Genomic DNA, 24,484 nt, shown 5'->3' on the forward strand with positions numbered 1-24,484 from the left:
TGCGCTCAAACATTTGTGTATCTGGATTGCCTACCAACTCACAAACTGTGAAATAAGACAACCCAGGTGTGCCATATTTGTCTCGCAAACCAATCACAGCAGATTGGGCTTTTCGGGAGGGGGGGCGTTTTAGATAGAGGATGAATACCGTTCTATTCAGACAGACTGTATGACAAAAATAATGTTTTTTTCCTAATTAAATCATGTTAACATGTTCTAGTATGAACCTGAGAATGAGCATGATATGTTTCAGAAATTTGGCCACACACATAAACCCCATGTAGCTTCATAAAGTCCTGCCAACTACAGACTCCAACACCTACAGAGTTGGCATACTTGCACACATGTTTGCTCGAGGCAGCGAAAGCACCCCTGTTCTCAGCAAGGCAGTCAAATTGCTTTGAGCGAGTCACTGAAGCCCTAACTGGTAGTACCTACTCCCTGAAAAGCACAAACCCACGCTTGTAATCTGAGTAGAAACTGTTGCTGAGGCAGAGAATGCACAGTGTTTATATAGCAATTATTAGTTCCCAGCACAGCCACTGTAGCCAAAGCTACCTTGTCTTCAGCAGCATTGCTTCTGTTTGAATCAGTGGATAGATGGAGAGATGATCTGATTACAGTTTGTGGACGGGAGCCAGCTTGCTCGTCTGAAACCCAGGATAGAGACGTACTGTAGTTGGCTGAGAAGAGATATGACCCGCAAAAGCTATATTCACCCACAGCACTAATTCAGACACAAAAGACTGAAATGAGATCAGTAGCTGTGGTTGCTGGGTACGTCTTATAAATTAGATTGGTTTACCAATGTACGCCATATATTTCTAAGTGCATAGAAGTTTCTTGGTGGATAAGCTGCCTTTAAAATCCCTTTTGTCAGCAGCTATAATGAAAAGCTTTGAAGAAGTTGAATTCCCAGTTGCTAATGTGGAGTTCCTCAGTGGCAAAACCACAGAGTACTTTGGTTGCATCTTGCAAAAACTGTTCCTTAACAATTCAAGAAACAAGTCATTTAGTCTTCTCTATTTTTTTAAAGGGTACTGTGTCTTAACTTTTTACAGTCTCGAAAATCAGCATTGCTTTCCCCTAGTAGCCTTTGTCTTTCCGCTGGAATAACATTGTGTTTGTTATGTTAAAACCAAACTTGGGGTCTGAAATATGAAATGCAGAGGTTGTCAGTTTTCTCAAGCGTGAATCCTCCTGTCTTTATTGAGGTACTGGTCAGCCTTCATTTCTATGAAAAGCAACACTTCTGTTATCCTTAAGTGATCTTGGTCAAACTGCAGTATAGCTGACCTGAACAAAATGAAGGTAGTCTCAATGGTTTTGTGGAGAACACTTGACTTGTGGGATGTCTAACTCGCTGTGCTATGGTGATTTAACTGTGGCTACTACCACACCTAAACTGGCCAGGCGTTAACAATCTTTGTTCAGTTGTAAACTAAGGAAAATCAGCCATTGCTGATGCAAAGCACAACAATTAAAATTGAGTGTACATGCAAACAAAGACAAAAACACTGCATGCCCAAATGTAGAACCAAAGACACACCAACCATACACCTGAAACCCAAACAATTATGTGCCCAACCGTCCCCCATTCCCCAATTGCATCATTCCCTTCTTTCAGGTTCAGCCAAATATCGATCCAGCCTCTAATAACATCATAACTTCATCCCATTAAAATTTAGTGTTTTACAGGGACTCATGACCTATCAGGTGGGGCACATTGTAGATTTCACTTGCAGCTTATGTGTGTCTTTGGGACAGTTGCATGGATCAATAGATTTAGTCATATGCTGTGTCTCATTCGGCATACTTCTGTCAATACACTGCTAATGTGCACTAACCACTTACTGCTGTAGTGCCCACTTTCGATGGTTAGTATCGAACGCAACACATGGCAGCTGATTGGACGAACGCGTCACGTGGGTCTGGCTGCTCCCGAATTTCAAAACACATAATGGCGGCTCGTTTCGGAAATACGATCTCATATTTTACGAAAATAGTTCACCGAAACGGGTTTCTGAAAACATTTTAAGGGAGAAACGGGCCATACAGTTGCTGAATCTGTCTGTTTTTTTTTTTTTATCAAAAAAAGGTCAGTTTGTAATAAAGGTCCTCTTCATCACTAATATTTTGCAGCATTAGTACACTGTAGCTCATTATGTTACGGGTAAATGAAATGAGGCGCAAAGTTCTGTTCATCTGTTTTGTGGAGGTTGCTCCTTGGTGTTGATTGGGAGCCAGCCCTGTCATGTACAGAGAAACACATGTACTCAGTTTGCTAGTTTGGTTACCTAAACATGTGCAGTATGGTATAATCTCTGCCTGATTAATTGAATGCAGGTTAACAGTTGCTGCTTGTACAGTAGTAAAGTTTGTGTTCAAGTAAGTCACCTCTGTATCTCCTCTCCAGAGTGGTCGGGCTAAAAGAGTCCCTAGCATATCGAGCCCCATTTTAAAGGTTCCAGGAGATACCATGTTTCAAGTGAAAGGGTGTTTGAGTACTTTAATTAATTGTACTTGAATGAATTGCAAACTAACGATGTTTGATTGTATTAGGTAACATAGTGCAAGTAAATTGAGATAACAGTAGAGAAGTAGAAATGTATTTGATGTGGTTGTTGTATTTTGTATAAATGTTTAGTTGTATTTTGTATAAATGTTTAGATTGAGTACATTTCAGATGTATCTTGTACTGTGGTAGGGTCGAGATAATGTCAGTGGCTATAAAAGGCTGCCAGTTTCCATTTAGCGCTGCTGCTGTCTGGACCAGGTGCTACCTGTGGTGCTCAGTTTGTTTGTTGCGATCATGGCTTCCAATTTTGTGTTAATTGTCGGGGAAATAAACACCTGTTGATCTGCACCGTACCTCTGCCTCAAGTCTCCTGCTGTAATTATCCAACCGCTATGCGGCCATTCTAACACAGTTTAAAAGATTTCCGTCAGATTTTGAGAGGCGCCGAGCCGACCGCTCCTCATTTGCATACAGTAGCCTGGATTCAACTTGCCGACATTCCTGGTCCCTCCCCTGCCGCTTTGTAGTCAAGATGGCACCCGTTTAGTGCGCGTAGGGTCCATCGTTCCACACTGAAATGTTTGACCGTTTTTAGGGGGTCATCCGGGTACTTTCAATGCACTGACATTTTGCGTTATCTACACTCTATACTTAAAACTAAGTGTTTGAAGTGTGCAAGTAGGCGGTTTGAGACACAGCCATAGTTTAGACATTTTTCAGTTTTTTTCCTTGTTTTGTTTTTTTGTCCAATTAAGAATTAAATATTTCATATGTGTGCCGAGCTTGCCCATGGCCCCTCACTGTCTGAAAACAATGCATTAACAAGCAAACTCCAGCAAACTTTCATTGACACTCATTTGTTAGTCTAAATAGACTTTAATGCGTTTGAAAATTGCCTGAAATAAAGTGAGTATTTATGCACACTGGCACGTAGCTTTTTAGGATTCAAATGGGTCTTGAGTGTACCTTTTGTAAACAACTAATTATTTCCTTTGGGCATCACACATGTCCTTGATTACACCAGCAGTAAGCAGCACTGTTTGTATAGTGGTGCAACCTTCATTTGGTTTGGATAATTAATGGTTTCACATACAAGTCTCAACAAGAATGATAAATCAGCTGTCAGGAACCTAAAACATCACAATATTCACACAGCTGGAATAGCAAATCAAGTTAGACAAACAACAAATGAAGTTCAAATAATGTGGCTTTTTTTGCAGCTCTTGTCCAGCTTCTGTTAAATACATAGGACATGAACATGTTGCTGTCAAAACACTAGGTAATACATATTTATTCTATTTTCTATAATGCTTGTGGGAATGTTTGTGCCTTGCTCCACAGGGAATTGAACCTCGCAAAAAGTAGGTCTTTCCATGCATTTTTTTTTAATGGCGGTAGTGCATTAGGGTGCGGCGGGGGTTGCCGCAGGGGGGAACACAAAGAAAGCGGAAGGTAACGGACATCCGGCCAAAAAGAGTGACATCCGGCGGAATTTCCGGCGGCAATGGAGCAATCCTGGAAGTGGAAAGTAGTGGATATAGACTACTATAAGGGTAAAAAAAAAAAAGGAAACACAAGCACTGAACTGCCCAGGAATTTGTGCAACAGCTGACTGCCAAACAGCAAAGCACATTTGGATCTTCTCTTTTTTTTCTCTCTTTCTCAATGAAATAAAGCTGTATTCAAGTATGGTTGGGAACGCCTGACACCCTAAACAATCTGATGGTAAACAGTAATAGTGAAATATAAAGTCTACTTGTGCATCATTGGGGGGGTTAAAGAACACAACAGGACGTCAAAGAAATGAGCCATAAGTGACACTCCCACACCGCCTCACCACTCTGCGGCAAAATCGCCGGATGCTGTTTCCCGGTCTAAACGCAGCTTAACTGTCAGTGCTGCTCCCTTGCTCTGCTCCTTCTTCAGTGGCTAAAAAATAATCAATTTCTGAACCGAGCAACTGTGAAGTTTTGGTGTGGCGCTCGTTTGTCAGTGTTTGTTTCTCTCCTGGAAAGTCGATGAGCTGATGTGTCGTTAGCTGAAGGAAATGTCAATGGGGGATAGTGGGAGCAACACAGGGCTCTACTGGGCCTGCTAAAGCCTTTCATCTGAGATAGCCACCATCATTAAGAGCCATCCATGTTTGCTTTTCGGTGCCTGTATCTGGATCCTTGTGCTTGTCTAACGCAGTGTGGGTATGAGGTACAGTCTTAATGAGCGTGTGTGGGCCTGTCTCAACGTGGTAATGCTCATCTGTCTACCCATGTATGTGTAACCGTGTCCCTGAGTTTGTTCTTGATGAGTCTTTGTATGTGTCTAAGTGAGCCACGGGCCATTAAGCCGTCAGCACGGTCTGGAACTTGCTAATGAGTATCTGTGTCACATCAAAACACATCATGACTAGACCAAGTTAATTAGCGCTTAGCTTCCGACACCGTATGCCTAACTGCTAGCTACAGTGTCTGTGTAGGTATGTTAGTGTGTGGTTATGTGGTTATCTCTTGCCATTTCTTTTAGAGCTGTAACAACTCCAAATTTTGCTGTACAATTAGTTGCCTCAGAAATACTCGAGATTAACAATATAATTGCCTCTCTCTGTGACAATTAGACAATTATGTAATAATTGTTACAGACCTAATTTCTATACATGGTCTCGTATATTGCTTCGCGCCATCACCAGGCCTAGTTAGCTGGGTGTTACCCTAATAGATGCTAATAACTGTACCACAGATTTTGTAACACATGCATGCATATGTCATGTGTGTCTGTGCCAAGTCCTCACTTGCATATTCTGTCCTTTTTCATCTCTTTGCTGTGTGTATGTGTCTCATCTTCTGGAGCCCATTGAGTCAGGGTGTTGTGAGGTGTTTAGCAGTGGACATCAGCTTTTCACACCAACTGGAGATGCTATAGTGCTAGGTGAATGTTATGACTTCCTGCTGGGCTAATCGAGGTTGCAACCGACCAGGAGGAGTTCAGTTTTCAGCAGCACTGGATGTAGCACATGCTTGTCTTTTGAATTGAAGATCCACAGAAACGGGGCAAGAAATACGTTTAAAGTAATAACCCATAGCCCTTCAAAATATTTTGAATGCCAACTGATGTAGCACAAGGGTGATTCAGCTTTTAACCACAGTGTTCTACTGTTCAATGCAACCTGTTACAAAAGGTCTTTCTCAGGAGTGGAACTACACCGACTGCAGTGGATGAATTTGGGGTTTAGAATCATGGGTGTATTATTGTTCTAAAGGCCAAGAAATACATCCGTGCATTTGAGTTTAAACGAAAGAAATTAAAAATGTAAAAAAAAACTCAAACAGTGACATGCTTCAGCCAAGCCAGAACACACACACACACACACACACACACACACAGACCCACACATACACACACGCACACACACACACACACACACACACACACACACACACACACACACACACACACACACACAGCCTTGCTTTAACCTTCATACAGTATATATTTATTATTATGAAATATTGGATATGTCGATGGAATACAAACACACTAAGCAAATTAACTAAATCATTCTAGCATGCTATTAAACTATACAGTATGTGCGTGTGTGTACCTCTTAGCATTAGCCTGATTGGTCATCAAAATACAATAAATCATAACTATGTGAAGGGAAACTCAATCTATACTTTTATTTTAAAAGAAATAATTTACAAACTTCTCTCTCTCTCTGTGTGTGTGTGTGTGTGTGTGTGTGTGTGTCAGAGATATATGAGCTGCCTGCTGACTGTGATCAGTAAAGGTCAATCCGTGCTTGACCCATTCCATTAATTGCACATATACGCCATTCAGAACTTAGAACACCATCTAGGATATGACTGCGATGTTTTATTGCCTTCTCGCTGAGTACCAACCCAACACTTTCAAAGCAGAAAATTAGCTTTGTTGTCCGCAAAGGACCACGGCCGGTAAATCAACAGTTTTCCAGCAAAAAGGCATCATGCTTTGTAAAAAGAAATAAAAAAAAATACCTTAGCTTGTTTTCCCTTTCCTGCAGTTATTCAGATATACAAAAGTAGCTCTACAATTGCTAAACAATGACTTGTTTAGCCCTCAAAACTTAAAATGTAGTTACTACTTTGACTTGAAAAACAATGACTTTGTCCCACCTTTGCAATAAGGTGTAATTTACTTGGCGTGAAATCAAACATTGTTTAACAGCTACTGTCTGTTTTCCTTGGGAAATTATGGCTTTTATTCAACAGTGTGATTCAGAAACATGGTTCATTAGTTCAGATTTATCAAGGTGGCGGATCTGCACGTAGACCCTAATGTTCTTCTAAATTATTTATTCGTTTTTTAGGTCACTGGCAGTGGCAGTAATGTTGACATGTGTGTTCTCTTCCTCTTTATCATTTAATAATGACATATTTTTGGCATTGCCCTTTGACTTTGACTTTTGGGAACTGTTGACATTTGCTTTGAATAAAGAAAAGGGATATTATTCCTCCTGTTCCTCTAACCACTGAAAACCCTGTTCTACCGGAGTAGCATTTAACCTCTTTGTTTTTTTATGTTTCCAAGGCTGAAATCATTATTATCATATTGTAGCCTGCATTGTTATTATATCTCTGACGGATTAATAGGAGCCATGCCCCATCCTGCATTACGTCTCTAGTGAACCTCACCTCAGGGTTAATGATAGGGGAATTTGATCATTAACTTTTGACTGACCATTAAGTTTCTAGTGCTGTGGGTTCACTGCTCCTCCAAAGTATAGATTTCTGTTCCCAGATATAGCAAGTTAATTAATTCAAGCACGTCTGAAATAGAGGTGTGAATCTTCACTGATCTCCCGATTCGATTACGATTATCATGTTTTCAGAAATAATCGGTTATGGCCCGGCCGATTATCAATGCAGCATCGTCCATGTCCACCATTCGATGCATCGATTATTTGATTAATGTCAACACCTCCACTCTGAAACTACGGCACATACATGTGTGACGATATTGGACGTAAATTGAATCCCACTTGTTTTTTTCCCCTCTTGTGACTTACTACTGGATTACAACACGTTCTCACACTCATCTCGTAAAATATGGACGCTTGGTCAGGTGCCTTTGTCGTTCTTATTGACGCTAAAAGTCTCCTTTAGCGCTATAAGTAAACGCGGTTGGTCAGGACTATTGCCGTCCCTTTTGACACAGTTATGTTAAGGAAAAGGTCGTGGGTGGGCTTATGGTTCCGTTACACGCGGGAACTACGGGACGGTTGGGTTTAGGAAAAGGTCGTCGGTGGGCGTACCGTTCTGTTACACGCAGGAGGAAAGAAAAAAAGCGACTATAGCAAGCGTGACAAGCGGGACGTGAACCCTGCTCTCCTGGGTGAAAGTAGTCCTGTGTTTGTTTGACCCATCCACCACCCCAACCAACCTCCTTATGCGAAAATCCGCCCTTACATACTACTCGCTAAATCCTATCTAACTGCTGCTCTCCCTGGTGCGTTACACAAACACGCTGAAAGACGCCTTTTTCGTCGCATCAGACGCTGACAGCCACTGTCCAAACGTCCTTATTTTCTGAGTTCGGAATGAGAACGGGCTGTATCACCTGGATGAAACATCCTCTTGAACTTCTCTTTCTGTTTTCTCCAGACATAAATCATTTTAATCTGACGGTGACTGAGAAAGACAGAAATCACATTTTATTGCTATCCTGATGAACGGTTATCTTGCCTGTAATATCCATCATGAGTCCATTTAAAACAACCGTGAAGGAGAACAGCCAAAATGACCCCCCAACTCGTCCTCGTCTGATTGTGTCTCATTGGCTGTTTGTGTTCTGTGACACGTTCAGTATCACCTTCAGGTACATGGAGGCCATGGACCTTTTTTCACAGCAGACTTTTTGACTTGTCATAGTAGGAAAAGCACAGCTAAAATTGATAACCTTAATGATGGCTCAATTCCATCAAGTGTCCCAGTAAGCTATTTCAGTGAGTCAGCATGCACAATACCAGGGCCTCTCCTAAGTGGAATGCAGCCATCATGAATGGTTTTGAATACACCTGTGCTTTTCCTACTATGACATGTCAACATGTCTGCCCTGAAAAAGGTCTATTGTGTCACACTGTGTGCACCAGCCAGTGTGCACGGATATGCAGAAAACCAGAGTAAAACAGGGCAGCAAATGACTACATTATTTAGTTAATCGATGTTGCAGAGACTCAAAATGCACAGAGCAATCACTTGTTAAAGTCCCTCTGTGTCTAAAAAGTAGTACAAATCATTAACTCTCCAACGGAGGCACAGAAGTTTTGAGACTTTTGGACAGATACACATTTCAAAGTACTTTACTTGCTCTCGCTGTAGGACAATTCACAGCTGCAAACACAGCAGTAAAGCCAAGGCAATGTGTTGCTGCAGACAGTAAACAGCAGCTAGCCTGTCCCACTGGCCCTAATGAGCAGCAATGTGTCACCGACTCCTCTACTTTGCATTTTTAATCTGAGAAAAAAAAAAGAATGTTTTAATAAGAAAATGCTGCCCAGATTCACTTTCTTTCTAGTTGTTTTCTACCACTTTCCTGTCTAGATCACTTCAACATCTTACTTTGTATATATTTTCCTTCAAAACCACTTGATTTGCAGCCCATGGCCATAAAGCCGTTAACACTTTACAGTCAGTCATCCTCTGTTTGGCTACATCTTGCATCATTTGGGTTGTTTGGGAAAGTTTTCGGGCAGTAAGCCCAGGGCCCTATTCTGAAAATAAAGAAAACACAAATACCGTACCATACCATCTTCTGTCCACAGCCTTGCATTGGCAGATAATCACATACGTACCTGCTGTTGCTTAGTCTTGAAGCAGGGCTGTGAAACTAAGCATCATGTTGTTGAATGATTCTTGAGAAAACATTCATGTCTGACATGTAATGGCCTTTAAAGGGTAACTGCCGTTTTTTTTCAACCCTATTTTCCTATGTTTTTGTGTCTAATTGACTAATGGGAACAACAATCTCTGACATTGGTCCAGTATTAAGCAAGATCGCGGAGGTCGGCTGTGGCGAAACAAGCTACAATGTAAGTTAATAGGGCAATTGTCCAGCTTGTATTTACCTTCAGAAAAGTGCTCGTTTTGCCACTGACAGGCTCAGATTAATATTCTAAGAGTCTGACAACATTATGGAAAGGATCCCTTCAGAGATAGACCTTTAAAATATTTGAGACCTTTTTTGTTTAACCAGAAACAGCTCTGAAGTCGCTAGCGCTAAACCCACCTAACTCAATTTAAAAAAACAATCCTTTTAGTGTGTATAGAGCCAACATATTTTCACATCGGTAAACTATGTGATTATTTCAACCAAAACTAAAGTTGTGATGGTTGGAAAAGTGGAAAGATGACCCAAAACAGCTTTTCATAGTTTTATTTAGTTTCTGTCGACTTTGATTTAATATTATTTTACGATGCAAAAAATACTGTTTATTTCCATGGAGTCTGGTGGGTTTATCAAATGCGATTTCGCAGATGTTTATATGTTTAAAAAAAGGATCTTACTCTTTAACAGAAAGGTCTACCTCCTTAGAAATCCTTTCCATAATAACTTTCAGTCTTATGGCACACTGTGTGCAATAGCATGGCCATAATCATCGACTACATTTTGAATTCACCATATGCATTAACCTGGACTTGACATTTGATTCTTACACACATGCCACTTCTCATATCTACAGTATACAACCCACCAAGAAGTAGGGGTGTTGAAATAAATCATTGCATCGATGCATCGCGATGTGGCCCTAGACGATTCTTTATCAATGCAGTGACAGACCATAATGGATTATTGCCTAATTGTATGAAGCACTTTGTGCTACATTTTTATGTATGAAAAGTGCTATATAAATAATAAAAAAAATAAAGATTGATTGATTGATAATGATGTACCTTTTAGATTTTCCGTTTGCTGCTGTGTTCAGACTCCGCTACATTCAGGAAGTGTCTTTTTTTAAGAGCAGATACAACAAAAGGGGGAGTTCATATATATCTGACCTCTTGAATTTGTTGATGAAAACCATGTCTAGCAATATATTATATTGAGGAGGTGACGCATCGTGATGCATCGGGATATCGATTTGAATCGTTAACAGGATAATTGTAATTGATTCGTGAGACCAGTGAAGATTCACACCCCTACTAAGAAGCAACTTGAGATTTGAGTATTTATGCTCCCTAACGTTGATGAACATTGTATATTACGTAACATACATTTTTTTTTGCAATTGTGTATACTAGTGCAGTGCAGCCCGTTGAAAATGTGCCTGTTTGGAACGGGCCGATTGCTTGGCCTGTGGTATTGCTGCTTGTAGAATTCTTCAAAACCAAATTGTACCCCAAAATGACTTACAGAAGGACCCCAAACCACTTCATATGCAACTCCACTGTATACCCTACTACTGACTTAGTGATTTACCTGACAGAGAACGTTGCAGATTCAGAATGTAATCACAAAATATCACAATGAAAATGTGGAGTAATGTGTGTATGATCGTTAATGAATTTAACATTTCAGCAGAGGTGTTCATTTCCATACAGGTTTAGCGGCTTGACAGTTAACGGTGAAGTAGGGGATTTGATTCGCGGGGGTATTTTTGGTGACGGTAATGTTATTAGTTAGCAGTATACTTAATTAACCCGGGTTGAGTCTGATGAACAGTGCTGTGTCTGCCCGGTTCAACGCTGAGATTTTCTCGAATTGCACAGCGCTGTGAAGGAGATATAATTTATATTACATCTTTATTGATATTTCTATACTTGCATCTTTATTGATATTTTATATTTGCACTCTCTTACTTTGTACTGCAACACGGTTGCGAGGGAAATTGTTGTGCAGCAAGCACAACAATTTCCCTCGGGATGAAAACAGTCCTTATCTTTTCACTGTAAGGATTCTGTATTCCTCCTGACAAGGTATTTCCCTTGTGTCTCTGCTCTAATTAGCTGGCTTTCTTCCTTCTCATGCGAAGATGTAACTGTAAGCTTTGCCACAGTTGATGCTGCACTTCCTTGGCCACTGACAAATTGATTCCATATTGCCCGTGTAATAAACACAAATTCACCTTCCTTTCCTTTGTACTCATACAAATAACCTGAAAGCCAACACATATTGCAACTCAAATGAACCCGGCCTACTTTGAGGACCTCTGAAGGCTTTTTGTCTATGCCTGAAGTGGACTTGAGCTTTCAGTAGCTTTTATTGGGAATTGTGCGCTCCGGCTCACTCATTGGGAATCCATGGGCAGGTGCCACTCAGTCATATCACGAGTCCTGCTCCTTTTCTAGTCTCTCTCTAACTCCACAGTATTGATTCCTCTCAACACTAAGCCTCTGACTAAACCACTGAATTCTCCTCCCCCAACACAAATGGTGACAGTGGATTTGTCACAGGCCTTTGGTGTGGGAGACCCGGGTTCGAATCCCACTGCGATACATCAACCAATGTGTCCCTGAGCAAGACACTTAACCCATAGTTGCTCCAGGGGTGTGCGACCTCTGATAAATATAGCAATTGTAAGTCGCTTTGGATAAAAGCGTCAGCTAAATGATATGTAATGTAATGTAACAAATTTACAAACATTTCCCTCTTCCCCAACCTTTCAGCAGTTTGCTGCCTTTTCTCTTTCACAACCTCTGTTGTGCTGAAACCTCTCTACCTCTGTATGTTGGTTTTAACAGTGATCGGACTTAAAAAAAAATGTATTTGCAAAATGATGCGTGTCATCAGGGTGCCTTGTCAAATTGTCTTAAAGTTTAGTGCAACAAGTCAAACATAGGAGATTGGATGGTTTATCACCAACAAAAACTCAAACCAGTGTTTCTGGTGTTTACTTGCATAAATGCACTAGTTCACCAAAGTTTATACCAAAGAAACCTTAGAGTAAGTCCACACTAAGCTGGTTAAACTTAGTAACGTAACGTAAATGCGTCTTATTCTCTACATTTTCAGCCCTCCTTTTCAGACTAAGACTTTTTTTTTTAATGCTGTCTTTTTTTAAACGTTATCCTTGCACTGCTATAGTTTTTATATTACTGTGTCAACATTATTCTCTTATATTGTCCATATTTAATGCTGGTCTCTAGACTATATCCTTGCACTATTGGACTTATTTGCACTACCTCTCGTAGAGTACCTTACCATACATACTGAATCACAGGGTCAGTCCCTGCCCTGTCACTGCAAGCGTCTCCTGTTTATACATCCTTTAGTACATTCATGTGGATTTTTTATTTAGTATCTTTTCTTTTATTGTCCATATTATTCATGTGGATTTCTTATTTTATCATCCTGTTTGTGATGTATGTGTATGTTGTGTGTGATGTCTTTAAGCTACTGGGACCTTGAATTTCCCCTTGGGGATCAATCTAAAACAGCATTTTTTGCACCCAAAAACTGAGCTTTTCTAAACCAGTTCATTAGATAAATCTTAAACGCTGGCTTGGTGTTTCAGAGTGTACGAGAAAATCTGAGCTTTTGAAAAACAATGGTGAGCCAGCCCAGTGAGGGTCAGGGCCCGTATGGCAGTAAAGTTAAGAAGAACTTCCTTTGGTCGCCTCAAGTCTTCGCTGTGATCATTCAAAATGCACGGCGGAGCTGTTATCAATGACCTCTACTAAAGCAGATTTTGTCAGACACAACGGTTATAGGTATTATCAGACATGATTAAATAACTCATCCCATGCTTGTTCTGTTGTCTGACAAGAAAATATGTAAATGAGAACAACTATATTGTGAATTTGGCCGCATTACAACACAGTATAGGTGATGACAGAACGATGAGGTGTAATGGGCTGTCACTCGGGACAGTAACCAGCTGTTTCGCTGATCACAGAGTTTAGACAACTTTCTCTGTGATCACTCATTTTATAGCCAAAGAATCAGCACAGGTCTTGTCATTAACCTGCATGTACAGTATGTTGATTTTTAGAGGTCAGATGTCACTACAGTAAAATGATGATTTTTGTCAGCTGAGCTGTGACTTTTGACGGTGGTTTGTAAATTGAAATTGTTCTCTCTCTCTCTCTCTCTCTCTGCGTCTTCTGTGTCTCTCATCGCAGACCGCCGCGTTGCCATGACGAGCGAGGAGGAGGAGGGCCCCAGCGTTGCAACAACACCGTCAGCGGCAACAATTTCCAGGGCAGCAACAGCCATAGCCAGGGGCGATAGCGTCGATGTCGTCACTTCCTCCTCGCCCCGCAGGCCCTCCCCGCAACGCCTCCCATGTCCCGAGAAAAAGGAGAAGAAAGAGGAGGAAATAGAGGAGGAAGGGATTATTCACGAAGAGAGGATTGAGAAGGAGGAGCGGGGGGTGGTGGTGTGTCAGCGGGATGATGATGAAGAAGATCATGATGAGGATGACAGCAGTGATACCAGCGTGTTGGTTGTGCCCTACCCTGAGCTGGCTCCTGTGGTCTTCTTCTGCCTCAAGCAGACAACGTGTCCTCGGAGCTGGTGCATCCGCATGGTCTCCAGCCCATATCCTTTTTTTACGGTGTGAATGATGAGAGTCCAAGTTTGTGGATCATCTCCACAAAGTGCTTTTTAATATCTTAATCCATCATAATTTAATCATTCAACATTCTCGCACTTTCAGGCTATAAAGACAACATCAAGGGAGCTCTATCATTTCTCTCACAAGTTTAATTTTCCATTGGTCGGTGATTGATTCAGCTCAGGTGGTGCATGGCAGGCTGGATCCGACATCAAGGGTACTACTAGTACTTATACTTTTGCGCCTGTTTTTTTCTGATGCAGGTCTGACACATTCTGCCCCAGACACATTTGTGTAAGGTGTGCTTCTCTTCTTATTGCATAAACATTTTCAGGGATTTTCACAATTGTTGGACACATGTTAACAGTGGTTGGAAAAAAACAGGAGTACACATAGTGCAAATAAGATGTAGCCTACCAAGCCCTGAGGGAGGTTGTGGTGATGAAAATAAACATGGATTTCGTTTACTCTATAGAAATCTATGTGATTTTACATGTAGAGTCCCACCACAGCAGAGACAGCAACACATAGATCTACTGAAGTCAGACTTCCTTTACTGTGAACCTTTCAAGGGTTTTGAGGCTGTTGGTGTGACCAGAGATAACACATTGATTTAGAAAGATCTGAAAGAACCTGGGAGGAGACCTCGGGGAAGACCCAGGACTAGGTGGAGGGATTATATTATCTCCACCTTGGCCTGGGAACGCCTCGGGATCCCCCTAGTGGGGCTAGTTAATGTGGCTCGGGAAAGGGAAGTTTGGGGGGCCCCTGCTGGAGCTGCTGCCCCCGCGACCCGACCCCGGATAAGCGGACGAAGATGGATGGATGGATGGATGGATGGATGGTGTTATCGGTTGATAACTCAACAGAAATGATGTCTCACATTCCAGGCTCCAATTCCTCTGTGTGACGGTTGTACCCAAACTCATAATAGATTCACACATTCTAAGCTAGGTATTTCTGTGAGACAACGTCACCTTAAAACTGACCCGTTCATAGAAGCTCCTTAGACTAGATGAGGTGAGAGAGGTGATCCAATGTCAGTTGGGTGTACCCGTTCAGTGCTGAAGGGGTTAAAGGTTTGTATTACACGTTACGGGTTCCTGTTAAGACGACTTGCTCTACTCTAGGTTACAGTATGTAGGACTATGTCTGCGAGACTGGTAGTTTTGTGTCGTGTTTGTGTATTATATCACACACAGTGTATACACAACCAAACGCACACACAAATTGTAGCTGCGCGAAATGACAGGAGTTTTTGATTACAGTGCAAGCTGTACACTCCGTTAGCTGCTCCCCCAGGCTCAGCAGCCTTAAAGAGCTTCTTAAAGAGCAACACTTCCAGTGAGGTCATTGTGTGACTTACACACTTACACTCAAACTCCCCTAACACAGAGTTTATATTTCTGTAAGTAGTGACACCGAAGAGTGAAAAGAGTGAGACTCAGTGCATGGAAAAAGCAGAGATATGACTGACTGGTTGAAATTCATTGGAAGAAGAAAAAGCATCAGGGAACCAGCAGATACAGACAGATAAGAGGACAGTGAGAGGCAGTGAAAAGGTGACAAATGAAAGGATGGAGAGATACAGTAAAGAGTATGAAAGGTATATTGATGGAAAGACATAAAGGAGGGTAGTTTAAACAGGAAAAGAGTCGATAGCTAGTGTTTAAGAGGGCTATAAAGGCGGGAGAAGGAATGCAGCAAATATAGTATGGATGTGCATCATTGTTTGTTTGCATTTGGGCGTGTATGGAGCATGTGTATGTAACAGCTTGGATTTGTGTTTATTTCCCATAAATAAGGAACAGCATTTTCTCTCCAGGGATGAAGCTAGCTGGCATACAGTACATGATTCCTGTGACAGGGAGAACGAACGTGATTGAAACAAATGTTATCTTTTCTGCACTTCCTACCTTTTCCATTAAGCAGACATCATATCAGCTCCTGGTGTGGGCCTGGCAATAATTTATAACCAACTAGAGAGAAAGGCAGAAAAGAATAGAGAGAGAGGGAAAACAGTGTTGGAGAGTTGCTTAAAGGTGCTCTAAGCGATGTTGGGTGATGTTACTTCTTGTTGACGTTCGAAGTATTGTCGAACAAAATGAGGCTAGCTCGCTCCTCCCTCCTCCTCATCCTGTCCCCTCCCCCTCCCTTCCGAGCTTCCGCGCACTAACCCCCCAACCCCCACCCCAAAATCCTTCTTGTCGGTTATTGGCTGGAACGCTGGAACTCTGTTTGTTATGTTTCGTGGTGCAGGTTGGCCAGTTTGTTTTTGTTGCCGTTTGTGGAGCCTGGACTGTCTACAGAGACCGCATTTTTTTTTTTTTTTTTTTACAGTGTGTTCAGGGGACAGCCAGTTAGTGGTGAGGAGATGTTTGCTGTATGTGACAAAAAATGTTGTAGCCTAAAAAACGCGTGACATTGCTTGGAGCACCTTTAATAGGTAAGCCATCCATTCATTTCTAAGGGAAATGTCTTCCTCTGGAAAATCTCAGAAAACACTTGGCTTTGTCTGTTATTTGATTCAGTGTCTTTAATTCTGTCTCTCTCTCGCTTCTGCAGTCTCTTTCTACGTCTCTGCTACAAGCTCACAAGTGAATTAAGTGTAATTTTCTCTACTAGACTGAGCTCATGTGTCTGTTGGAGTCCTGTGGTGCAATTGTGGTGATGACGCATGAGTCAGAGATTTATGTCAGAAAGCAAAGAAAATGATCTCAACAGAGCGTGGTTAATCTGGGCTCTTCTCATCAACATAAGAACAAACTTCAAGGCAACACTTGATGCAAAACATTAAGTGTGGCGAGCTTTAGCCCTGTATTCCTGTAAGCACAAGTTCCATGCTAGTGGTATATTGTTTGAAGCGTTCCCTGTACTTTTGCTGTTATACTGCTGTTTTGCTAGCTGGTGCAAGCTAATTCTATCAGAAAATAGAGGTTTTTATGATGACTGTTGGCTTTACTACTTAATTGCTTACTGTAATGGCAGCCAACTATTTTAAGTTACCCTAGCGACCTGGCGGTGACGCCAGTTGGTTAGCTGGTCAGCCGGTGCCATGAGGATTATGTCATCTAGTGCAACGCGCAGGTCAAAATATCCTACTATACTTCAGAGAATGAACGGGAAATATCTAAAAACTAGATTCCCTTCAGCCTCAGCTGTACTTCTAGTTCACTGGTAACATAGACACTTAAAATGCTAATTGGCATGTTCACATTAGTACATTTAAGAGTAAGCAGACTTACTCTGAGTTGCTAACAGTTACATCTAACAAAGTATACAGCTTTAAGTTGAGCTGCTTAGGCCAAGCTTTACATTGTTTTAGCCCCACTACTGGTAAGGATTTAAAAAAAAAAAAGTCTCAGTCTTTCACTCATCCAACAAGTATGTTGTCATTTTGGTGGCGAGTGTAGCCTTGCTGTGCTACTAGAGGGGTTTGACTTTAGACCCTTTGCAAACACGTGACCCCGACCACGTGATGACGCCACGATGGACAGCAAATCACCGGCAATAACAAGCTAAACAGTGCAGTAGACGAGCGGAAAGTTTCATAGTTTCAATCAGTTTGAAATGCATAACACTAAATAAACTGTATTTATGGCTTTATGGCTTCTTCTGTTGAACAACAAGTCGTCGTGCCATTATTGGTCATCTGGTAGGTGCTCACGAAGAGTGGTATTTGGAGAAGTTGGAGATAGCAGGATTGGATACCGACCCTTAATTCTTCCACCCTCCATTTTCACGGACCTCATTAAATTACCGAGTCTGCCTGACTTCAGTCCACATGATCTGTACCACTATGTGGTAAACGGGGTATCCCCATATACTGGTGCTGATCTCAAAGCTTTTAAAAGTCTGGATGCTTCCCAGTTCTTTGTAGCTGGCAGGGTTACAGGTATGCGATGCTACGCTAACGGCGGGGGGAGGTACCTCATAATGGCAAAGATAAGACATCAATCTAGGGTTTATTTTGTATTAACATCTATTCTTTACTTAAGTAAAGATTTATATAACTCGTAGCCCATGTTTTTAGAGGACATGGTCGATCGCGATGGGCAGCAGCTAGCTAGCATTCCAAAGCTAGCTGCAGCTAGCTCGTCATCTAGTACCGATATTTTTTGTATGTGTGTTAAGTTAAATGATCAAGGGAATGGCTTTCTTTTTTTGGATATGTAGCTAGGTCAGTGAATAACCAATGTTAGTTATGTGGGTCATCATCGGGTTGGAGCCGTTAGCAGGAACAGCTGGTTAGGACGGCAGCTAGCTAGCTGGTTGAGGATAATTTTATGAAAATATTTAAAACAGAAAGGCAATACATACACATGCTTGTGTTGGTGAGGATTACTCTGCAGATTGTGAATGTGAAAACACAAACGCGAACGAAAACGCACGCATTTAGCTTGCCGTCTGTCTACAGCATAGCTCTTCCGCCGTCCATCATGACGTTCATAATTCGCGCGAGTGGAGTGTGACGTCACGTGCAAAGGGTCTATAGACTATTAGTCTGATTTGTTTTGCTTCAGAAGGTCTTCAAAGGTGTGCAAGTGATAACCCCGAAGTCTTTGAAAACATCTGCTGGTTTACACTTCAGCAGCACTCAGTTTCATTGAATGAAATCACTGTAGCTGAATGAGAGGAAATTGTTTGTTTGTGTGTCTGTGTGTGTGTGTGTGTGTGTGTCTTTGTATATTCATATAAAAAGAAAATGAGATGTGTGTGTGTGTGTGTGTGTGTGTGTGTGTGTGTGTGTCTGTCTCACAGGCCACTCTGTATGTTCGTAAAAAAAGAAAATGAGATGTGTGTGTGTTTGTGTGTGTGTGTGTGTGTGTGTGTGTGTGTGTGTGTGTCCTTGTTACTTCCCTAAATTGAAAAGGCTTGTATTGACCAGGTCCACTTTCCCACATTATGAGTTCAGACTGAATGGCGCTGTGGATTGATCCACAAGTCTTTGTGTGCAATAAATTCATTCTGTCCACTACCGGAATATTTTTGTGGATGAGCTTCATTTTTACTCCAGTACGGATATTGGCAAATTTGGGAGAAGACCGAGTACAGTTGTGAAACTGAATTGGGGGAAACAAATGGAAAATGCTCCTTGTAGGATGTCTTGTATTCAGACATGCTGCTTTTTGTTTTAGCATTCCACATCCCTCCTCAGTCTCTAACAAATAACAATCATTCAGATATGTTTGCAGCTATAGTGATTTGGGTGGAAATTGACAATTTAACTTTTACGGTTGAGTGAACCATAGTGGCCTGATAGAAAATCTGAGGGCACAAAATCAAGGACAGTAACTTGAAAGAAAGTTTTCTTTTCTTTTCTTAAGAAAGATAAATGGGCACACTCAGAAAAGATAGGTTGAAGAAGTAATAGAAATAGTGAAGGGGTTTGGTGTTAGGAAAAGGGTCGTATAAGAGAGTATAAAAGAAATAAGAGTGTATAAAAAGTATGGAATAGTTGTTAGCCAGTTATTTAGTGCTTTATGGAGTTCTAAGTGCTGGCTCAGCTCCCCCCCCTCCCTCTTCTTCTCCCTCCATCTCTATCACTCACCTTCATCCCTTCCCTCCTAGACAGTACATCATTTGTAGTTTTCTTTGTGTTAAATCATATTGCAGAGGCGGAGTGGGATAGTTGGCAGTCAACATTAAAAAAGAATGCCTCTGGCTATCCGCAGTGATAGACGGATCTAGATAGATAGATAGACTTTTTGTCGCTCTGCACTTATTCTAAATCGCTGTAATTTTTCCAGTTACCTCCCGGCTTTTATTTGTTCATCACTTTTTTGTTGCTTTCTGCGGCTGGTTGGCTTATGTGTTACTCATCTGCTCATTTTAATGACTGCCAGGCTTTTTCTCCGTCTGTCATCCGCGCTAACCACACCCAAAATATCCATTTGTTTCACTCTGTCTTTGTTAAAAAAAGAAAGACAAAACAGTGTGTCAGGAATTGTTTTTGAGAAACAAGAGAGTTATCCCTGATTGAAGGACTACTTATATCATTGAGAGTAGAATACATATTATAAACACCTTTTATAATTGTAATTTCCCTTGCGGGATTAATGAAGTATACATTATTATTATACACTATTTTAAATCACAATATAACAGCTCGAAAATAACTATAAAGTTGAATCAACACCTCTCTAGAACAGACTCAACAAAAACTGATTATAACCATTAAGGTTTTGTGTACTGTTGTATTATGCCGTATTAGTTTTAGCTAGGTGTAGGTTACCTATAGCCTGACAAGCCAGACCCACATCAAGATGTTGGGTCTGGGAACTCACCATTGGCAGGGCTCAATCCAAGGGGCGGGATAAACGGTTGTCTTTCAAATTCCCTCTGCACGCAATAGGATAGCGCTACAACCAACCAGAGCAACGCTAGTTGATAGATTAAACTTTTGCCGTATCCGGTCGGCAAAACTCCGAACACATCTTCCTTTTTTAAGTATGACTTCAGTGCTTAACTCCAAGTCTTCCAGAGTCGCGGCCAAAGCCGATTCCAAAGACCGCTGTTCGCCAGCAGCAGCAGCCATCTTCATTGTTTTCAAGTAGCAAGGAACCGTCGCAACTCTGCCATCATTATGTTAAGCCCGCCCACCGACTCTATACACGATGTGATTGGCCTGACCAGAATTTGGTTTTTCCAGCTTGCAAGCCAACAGAGAGTTGCTAGACTAACCCTGGCTGCAAATTACATTTGCTGCCGCTAGGGTACGTCTAGATTTCTAGGCTAGGTTACTAGCTAGTAACCTTACTAGGTGCATGAACTGGCAACATATATATATATATATATATATATATATATATATATATATATATATCCTGCTATGCCCTGCAGTTAATTACTACAACTATTTCTAGTCATAGTTCCATTATCTTGATTGTGACTATAATTGCCACTGTTCATCACACCCCCAACCGGCACCGTCAGACACCGCTTACCAAGAGCCTAGGTCTGTCCCAGGTTTCTCCCTAAAAGGAAGTTTTCCTCGCCATTGAGGTTTTTGCCTAAAAGGGAGTTTTTTTTTTGGTTTAGACCTACTCTATCTGTAAAGTGTCTTGAGATAACTTGTTATGATTTGATCCTATATATAAATTTGAATTGAAATTGAATTGAATTGATTTATATTTTACAATTGATTCAGATTTAAGGTTATGGTTTTGGTTTAGATATCAATAGTTGAAGCACTCTTTATGTCTTTAATGAGTAATACATAATTAATAAAACGGTTTGTTAATCTTCATGAACCTTTGGAAGTTGTACATCTAACTTAGAGTCGGTGATATTTTAGAAATTATATATGATAGTTTTTAAATGATGTACTGAATATAGATGTATACCATAACTTATTCATATATACTATAGTGTGATATTGGTAAATTAAAGCACAGCTTAAGTACTTGCAAAAATACAAGTAAATAACACTCGCTCATTTGCCAAAAGTGACAGAGGATTTTATACAGGAGGGTCAGTGAAACCCTTTGAACTCATCATGTTAACGTTCTAATTAAAAAACATTGAAGTGAAGGCAGCAAAGAAACTGGGGTGTTGATTCCTATCTACAATATCAACCATCCTCTCATATTACAGGGAGTCATTTGATTCAATGTTAATATCAGTAATTGTGCAATTAAACTGAAAAAAAGAGCCAAATTGTTTCCTCCAGTCAGTATTTCCAGCAATATGCTTTATGTAACTACAACAACAATAACAACTTTATTTTATTAAATCTTAACCATATAGCTACCCAACGGCATGTTATATTATGTTGAAAGTGGTGGTTGGAGAGCACACTGAATCGACGAACCAGGACAAAAGTGGTTCCGAGAAATATTTTAGTTGGACCTGAGTTTTCTGATTCTACACAGTATAACGTATTCAAACCGATGTGCTGCCAGCATTTTGCCATCCTTGTGTAATTGCTATTTGTTTTTGCTGAATTGTACATTTCCCAGGCTGAATCGACTGCAAAGTCACATAAGCAATGAAACATCAAGGGAAACTCGTCACGGCCTGTGGTTTCTCTTCCCTTCTTTGTAAGCCTACTATAAAACAAAGCTGTTTCCAACAGGGAGTACTGTCATTGTATCCACATCTGTGTGATTCCACTGATGCTGGGCGGAAAGTGGAGATGCGGAGCTGCAAATATCATGTTAACCAGCTCTCAGGCAGAAACACTGCCGGGTTGATTCACATAGAGAAGGGATAATCAGAGCAGCATGGGGGAGGGAATAAATGAGATCATTTGAAAGGCTGAGAAGTAAAATTCTGCTCGCCACATCTAAACCTGTACCTGTAGATTGAGAAAAAAGGGAGAGATAAACCCAGAGAGAGAAGAGAAGAGAAGAGAAGCAGGCTGTGCAAAGGGAAACGGAGCATGTGGAGTGAATATATATTCTGCTCCAAACCAAATATGATGGCAAGGGAAGGTCAGATTAATAGCTTCCAATTCAATTTCAATCTCCTCTGGACCAACACATGTGGCCCTTTTGTGCCAACAGCATTATTGCATACACACACTCTCACATAAACTCTCACTTTCGCACATATCCAAAGATACATCCACACAAATTCATGTGCAGTGTATACATTGAGCCTCTCACTGTGTACGCCTTATGTGTGAATAGAAAAAAAAAAAAGTTTAAGATACCTGTTTGATATTTTGCTCAAATACTATCTATTGAATACATCTGTCCTTTACCTATCTGCTGTCCTGGAGTGATACCTCTAATAAGCTCACTGGTCATGTGATACTAGATCTGGCTGCTGATTGGTTTGGCACTGAGCAGCAGTACGGCACGTGAAGCCTGCAATGGAGCATATGGACAAGATCATGCCACTAAAATTATATGAGCATTAGAGTGGAGGATGCATACATTATTTTATTTTTTTAAAGCTGTTTAAGCCTTTATTTATAGAGGACAGCTGAAGACATGAAAGGGAGAAAGAGGGCAATGACATGAGGCAAAGGGCCACGGGTCAGAGTCGAACCTGCGGCCGCTGCATCGAGGAGTAAACCTCTATATACGGGCGCCTGCTCTACTAGGTGAGCTACCCAGGCACCCAAGATGCAGACAATATTTTAATGAATGGGGTGTCTGTGTGGTGGCATGGTCATATAGATAAGATAATGGATATCCTATCATGCTGCCTTTTTCCAGTGCTCTGCATCAATAGAATAACATCATTCAGCTAATTGACAGTTGTGAAATACCCTTTTGTTTTATGTGATTGGATGATGATAGGATTAATGCAGCTAAACTGGGTCTTCTACAAGATGTCTGCTCAACAAAATCAGTTTAATTGATAAAATTACTTTCCTGGCAGTGGCTGCAGGTGTTTCCTTTAATGATGTCTGAAGGTACTTTTTTTTGCTGAACAGCGCTTGGCAGGCAGGTTGTGTACAGCACAGCATAATCTGACAGAGCAGCAGCCTGATTGGCCACGCTGGTGTCCAGGGTGGGTGAAAGTGGATGTTATCTTCTTTTTGATGAGTTGTCAATGTTTTCTTGTTTTAAAGACACCTTTGAAGCCCTTTGACCCTGTAATTGCAGTCTATATGAACAAACTTGCCTTGACAAGATGTGATTAGCTCTGGCAGGGTATTTTAGTTTGACATCACATGGGTGCCGCTCTTGGCATACATTTATGCAGCCCCCATCTGCTTTGGTTTGATTTTTTCCTGGTTTTGTTGCGTCCTGGAGTATTCTTAATTGACATTGGGCTGTTCGGGGTGGAACGTGTTTCTCTGGCCTACACAAAAGTATAGTATTGACCTTTTTTTTTTATTCAGTTTTTGGATCAACTAATCAACTTGCTTAACTCAGATGCATTATTGAGATTTAAAAGGTGTGTACATCCGCTCCTCTTCGAGCGTCAGTGACCTACAGTATGGTTGCCCATAACACCACCTGCAGAGATGGTTATGTTTATGAACATGCATCAGCTTGCTTCAGACAGCAAGTGGTTGTCACCACGGTTTTTTGTATTTTGCTGCCCTGACGCCTCCCGGCTACCTCTGATCCTACCCTGTATCATATAGCACAGGCTGCTGCTATCCAATATGATCTCATAACACAGCTAAATAGAGAAGGTTAAAGATTAAAATATGTTTTTTGGCCACAATTAATACATCTGGTTTTTCTAAGTAACGAGTATCCTAAAGGTTTTTTACTGTCCTTGATAGGATAATATAAATGTTGAGGCTCGTGTTGCTCCAATACCGTTTCTTGTCATTGATCTTTCTCTTCTCTGTGGGTAAAGAGGTGTAAAATTCAAAGAACTCATAGAACTCCCGTATCCTTTCATTCACTGTTATTTCTGTGGTTGTCATGGTCGCACAGCGAGCAACTTGGAAAAAGTTGAATCCTCAGAAACTCTGAATGCATCAGCAGCCGCTCTCCCTCTCCTTGCCGCTGCTCCTGCCCCTGACAGCG

The 24,484-nt window shown here is 41.1% G+C and overlaps 1 protein-coding gene across 2 annotated transcripts in view; it reads left to right on the plus strand.

The window, feature by feature from the left end:
- The window catches only part of LOC116042940 (voltage-dependent T-type calcium channel subunit alpha-1I-like), a 284,645-nt gene that overhangs the window by 55,483 nt on the left and 204,678 nt on the right, over positions 1-24,484 (plus strand). For both annotated transcript variants that reach the window (XM_036000910.1, XM_036000911.1), the window contains one exon: positions 13,609-14,026. In XM_036000910.1, coding sequence (XP_035856803.1) covers positions 13,623-14,026 — 404 coding nt within the window. In that variant the 5' untranslated portion in view covers positions 13,609-13,622. The remainder of the gene's footprint in view (positions 1-13,608; positions 14,027-24,484) is intronic.

Source organism: Sander lucioperca, chromosome 4, assembly GCF_008315115.2.
Source record: "Sander lucioperca isolate FBNREF2018 chromosome 4, SLUC_FBN_1.2, whole genome shotgun sequence".
NCBI classification, from domain to species: Eukaryota; Metazoa; Chordata; class Actinopteri; order Perciformes; family Percidae; genus Sander; species Sander lucioperca.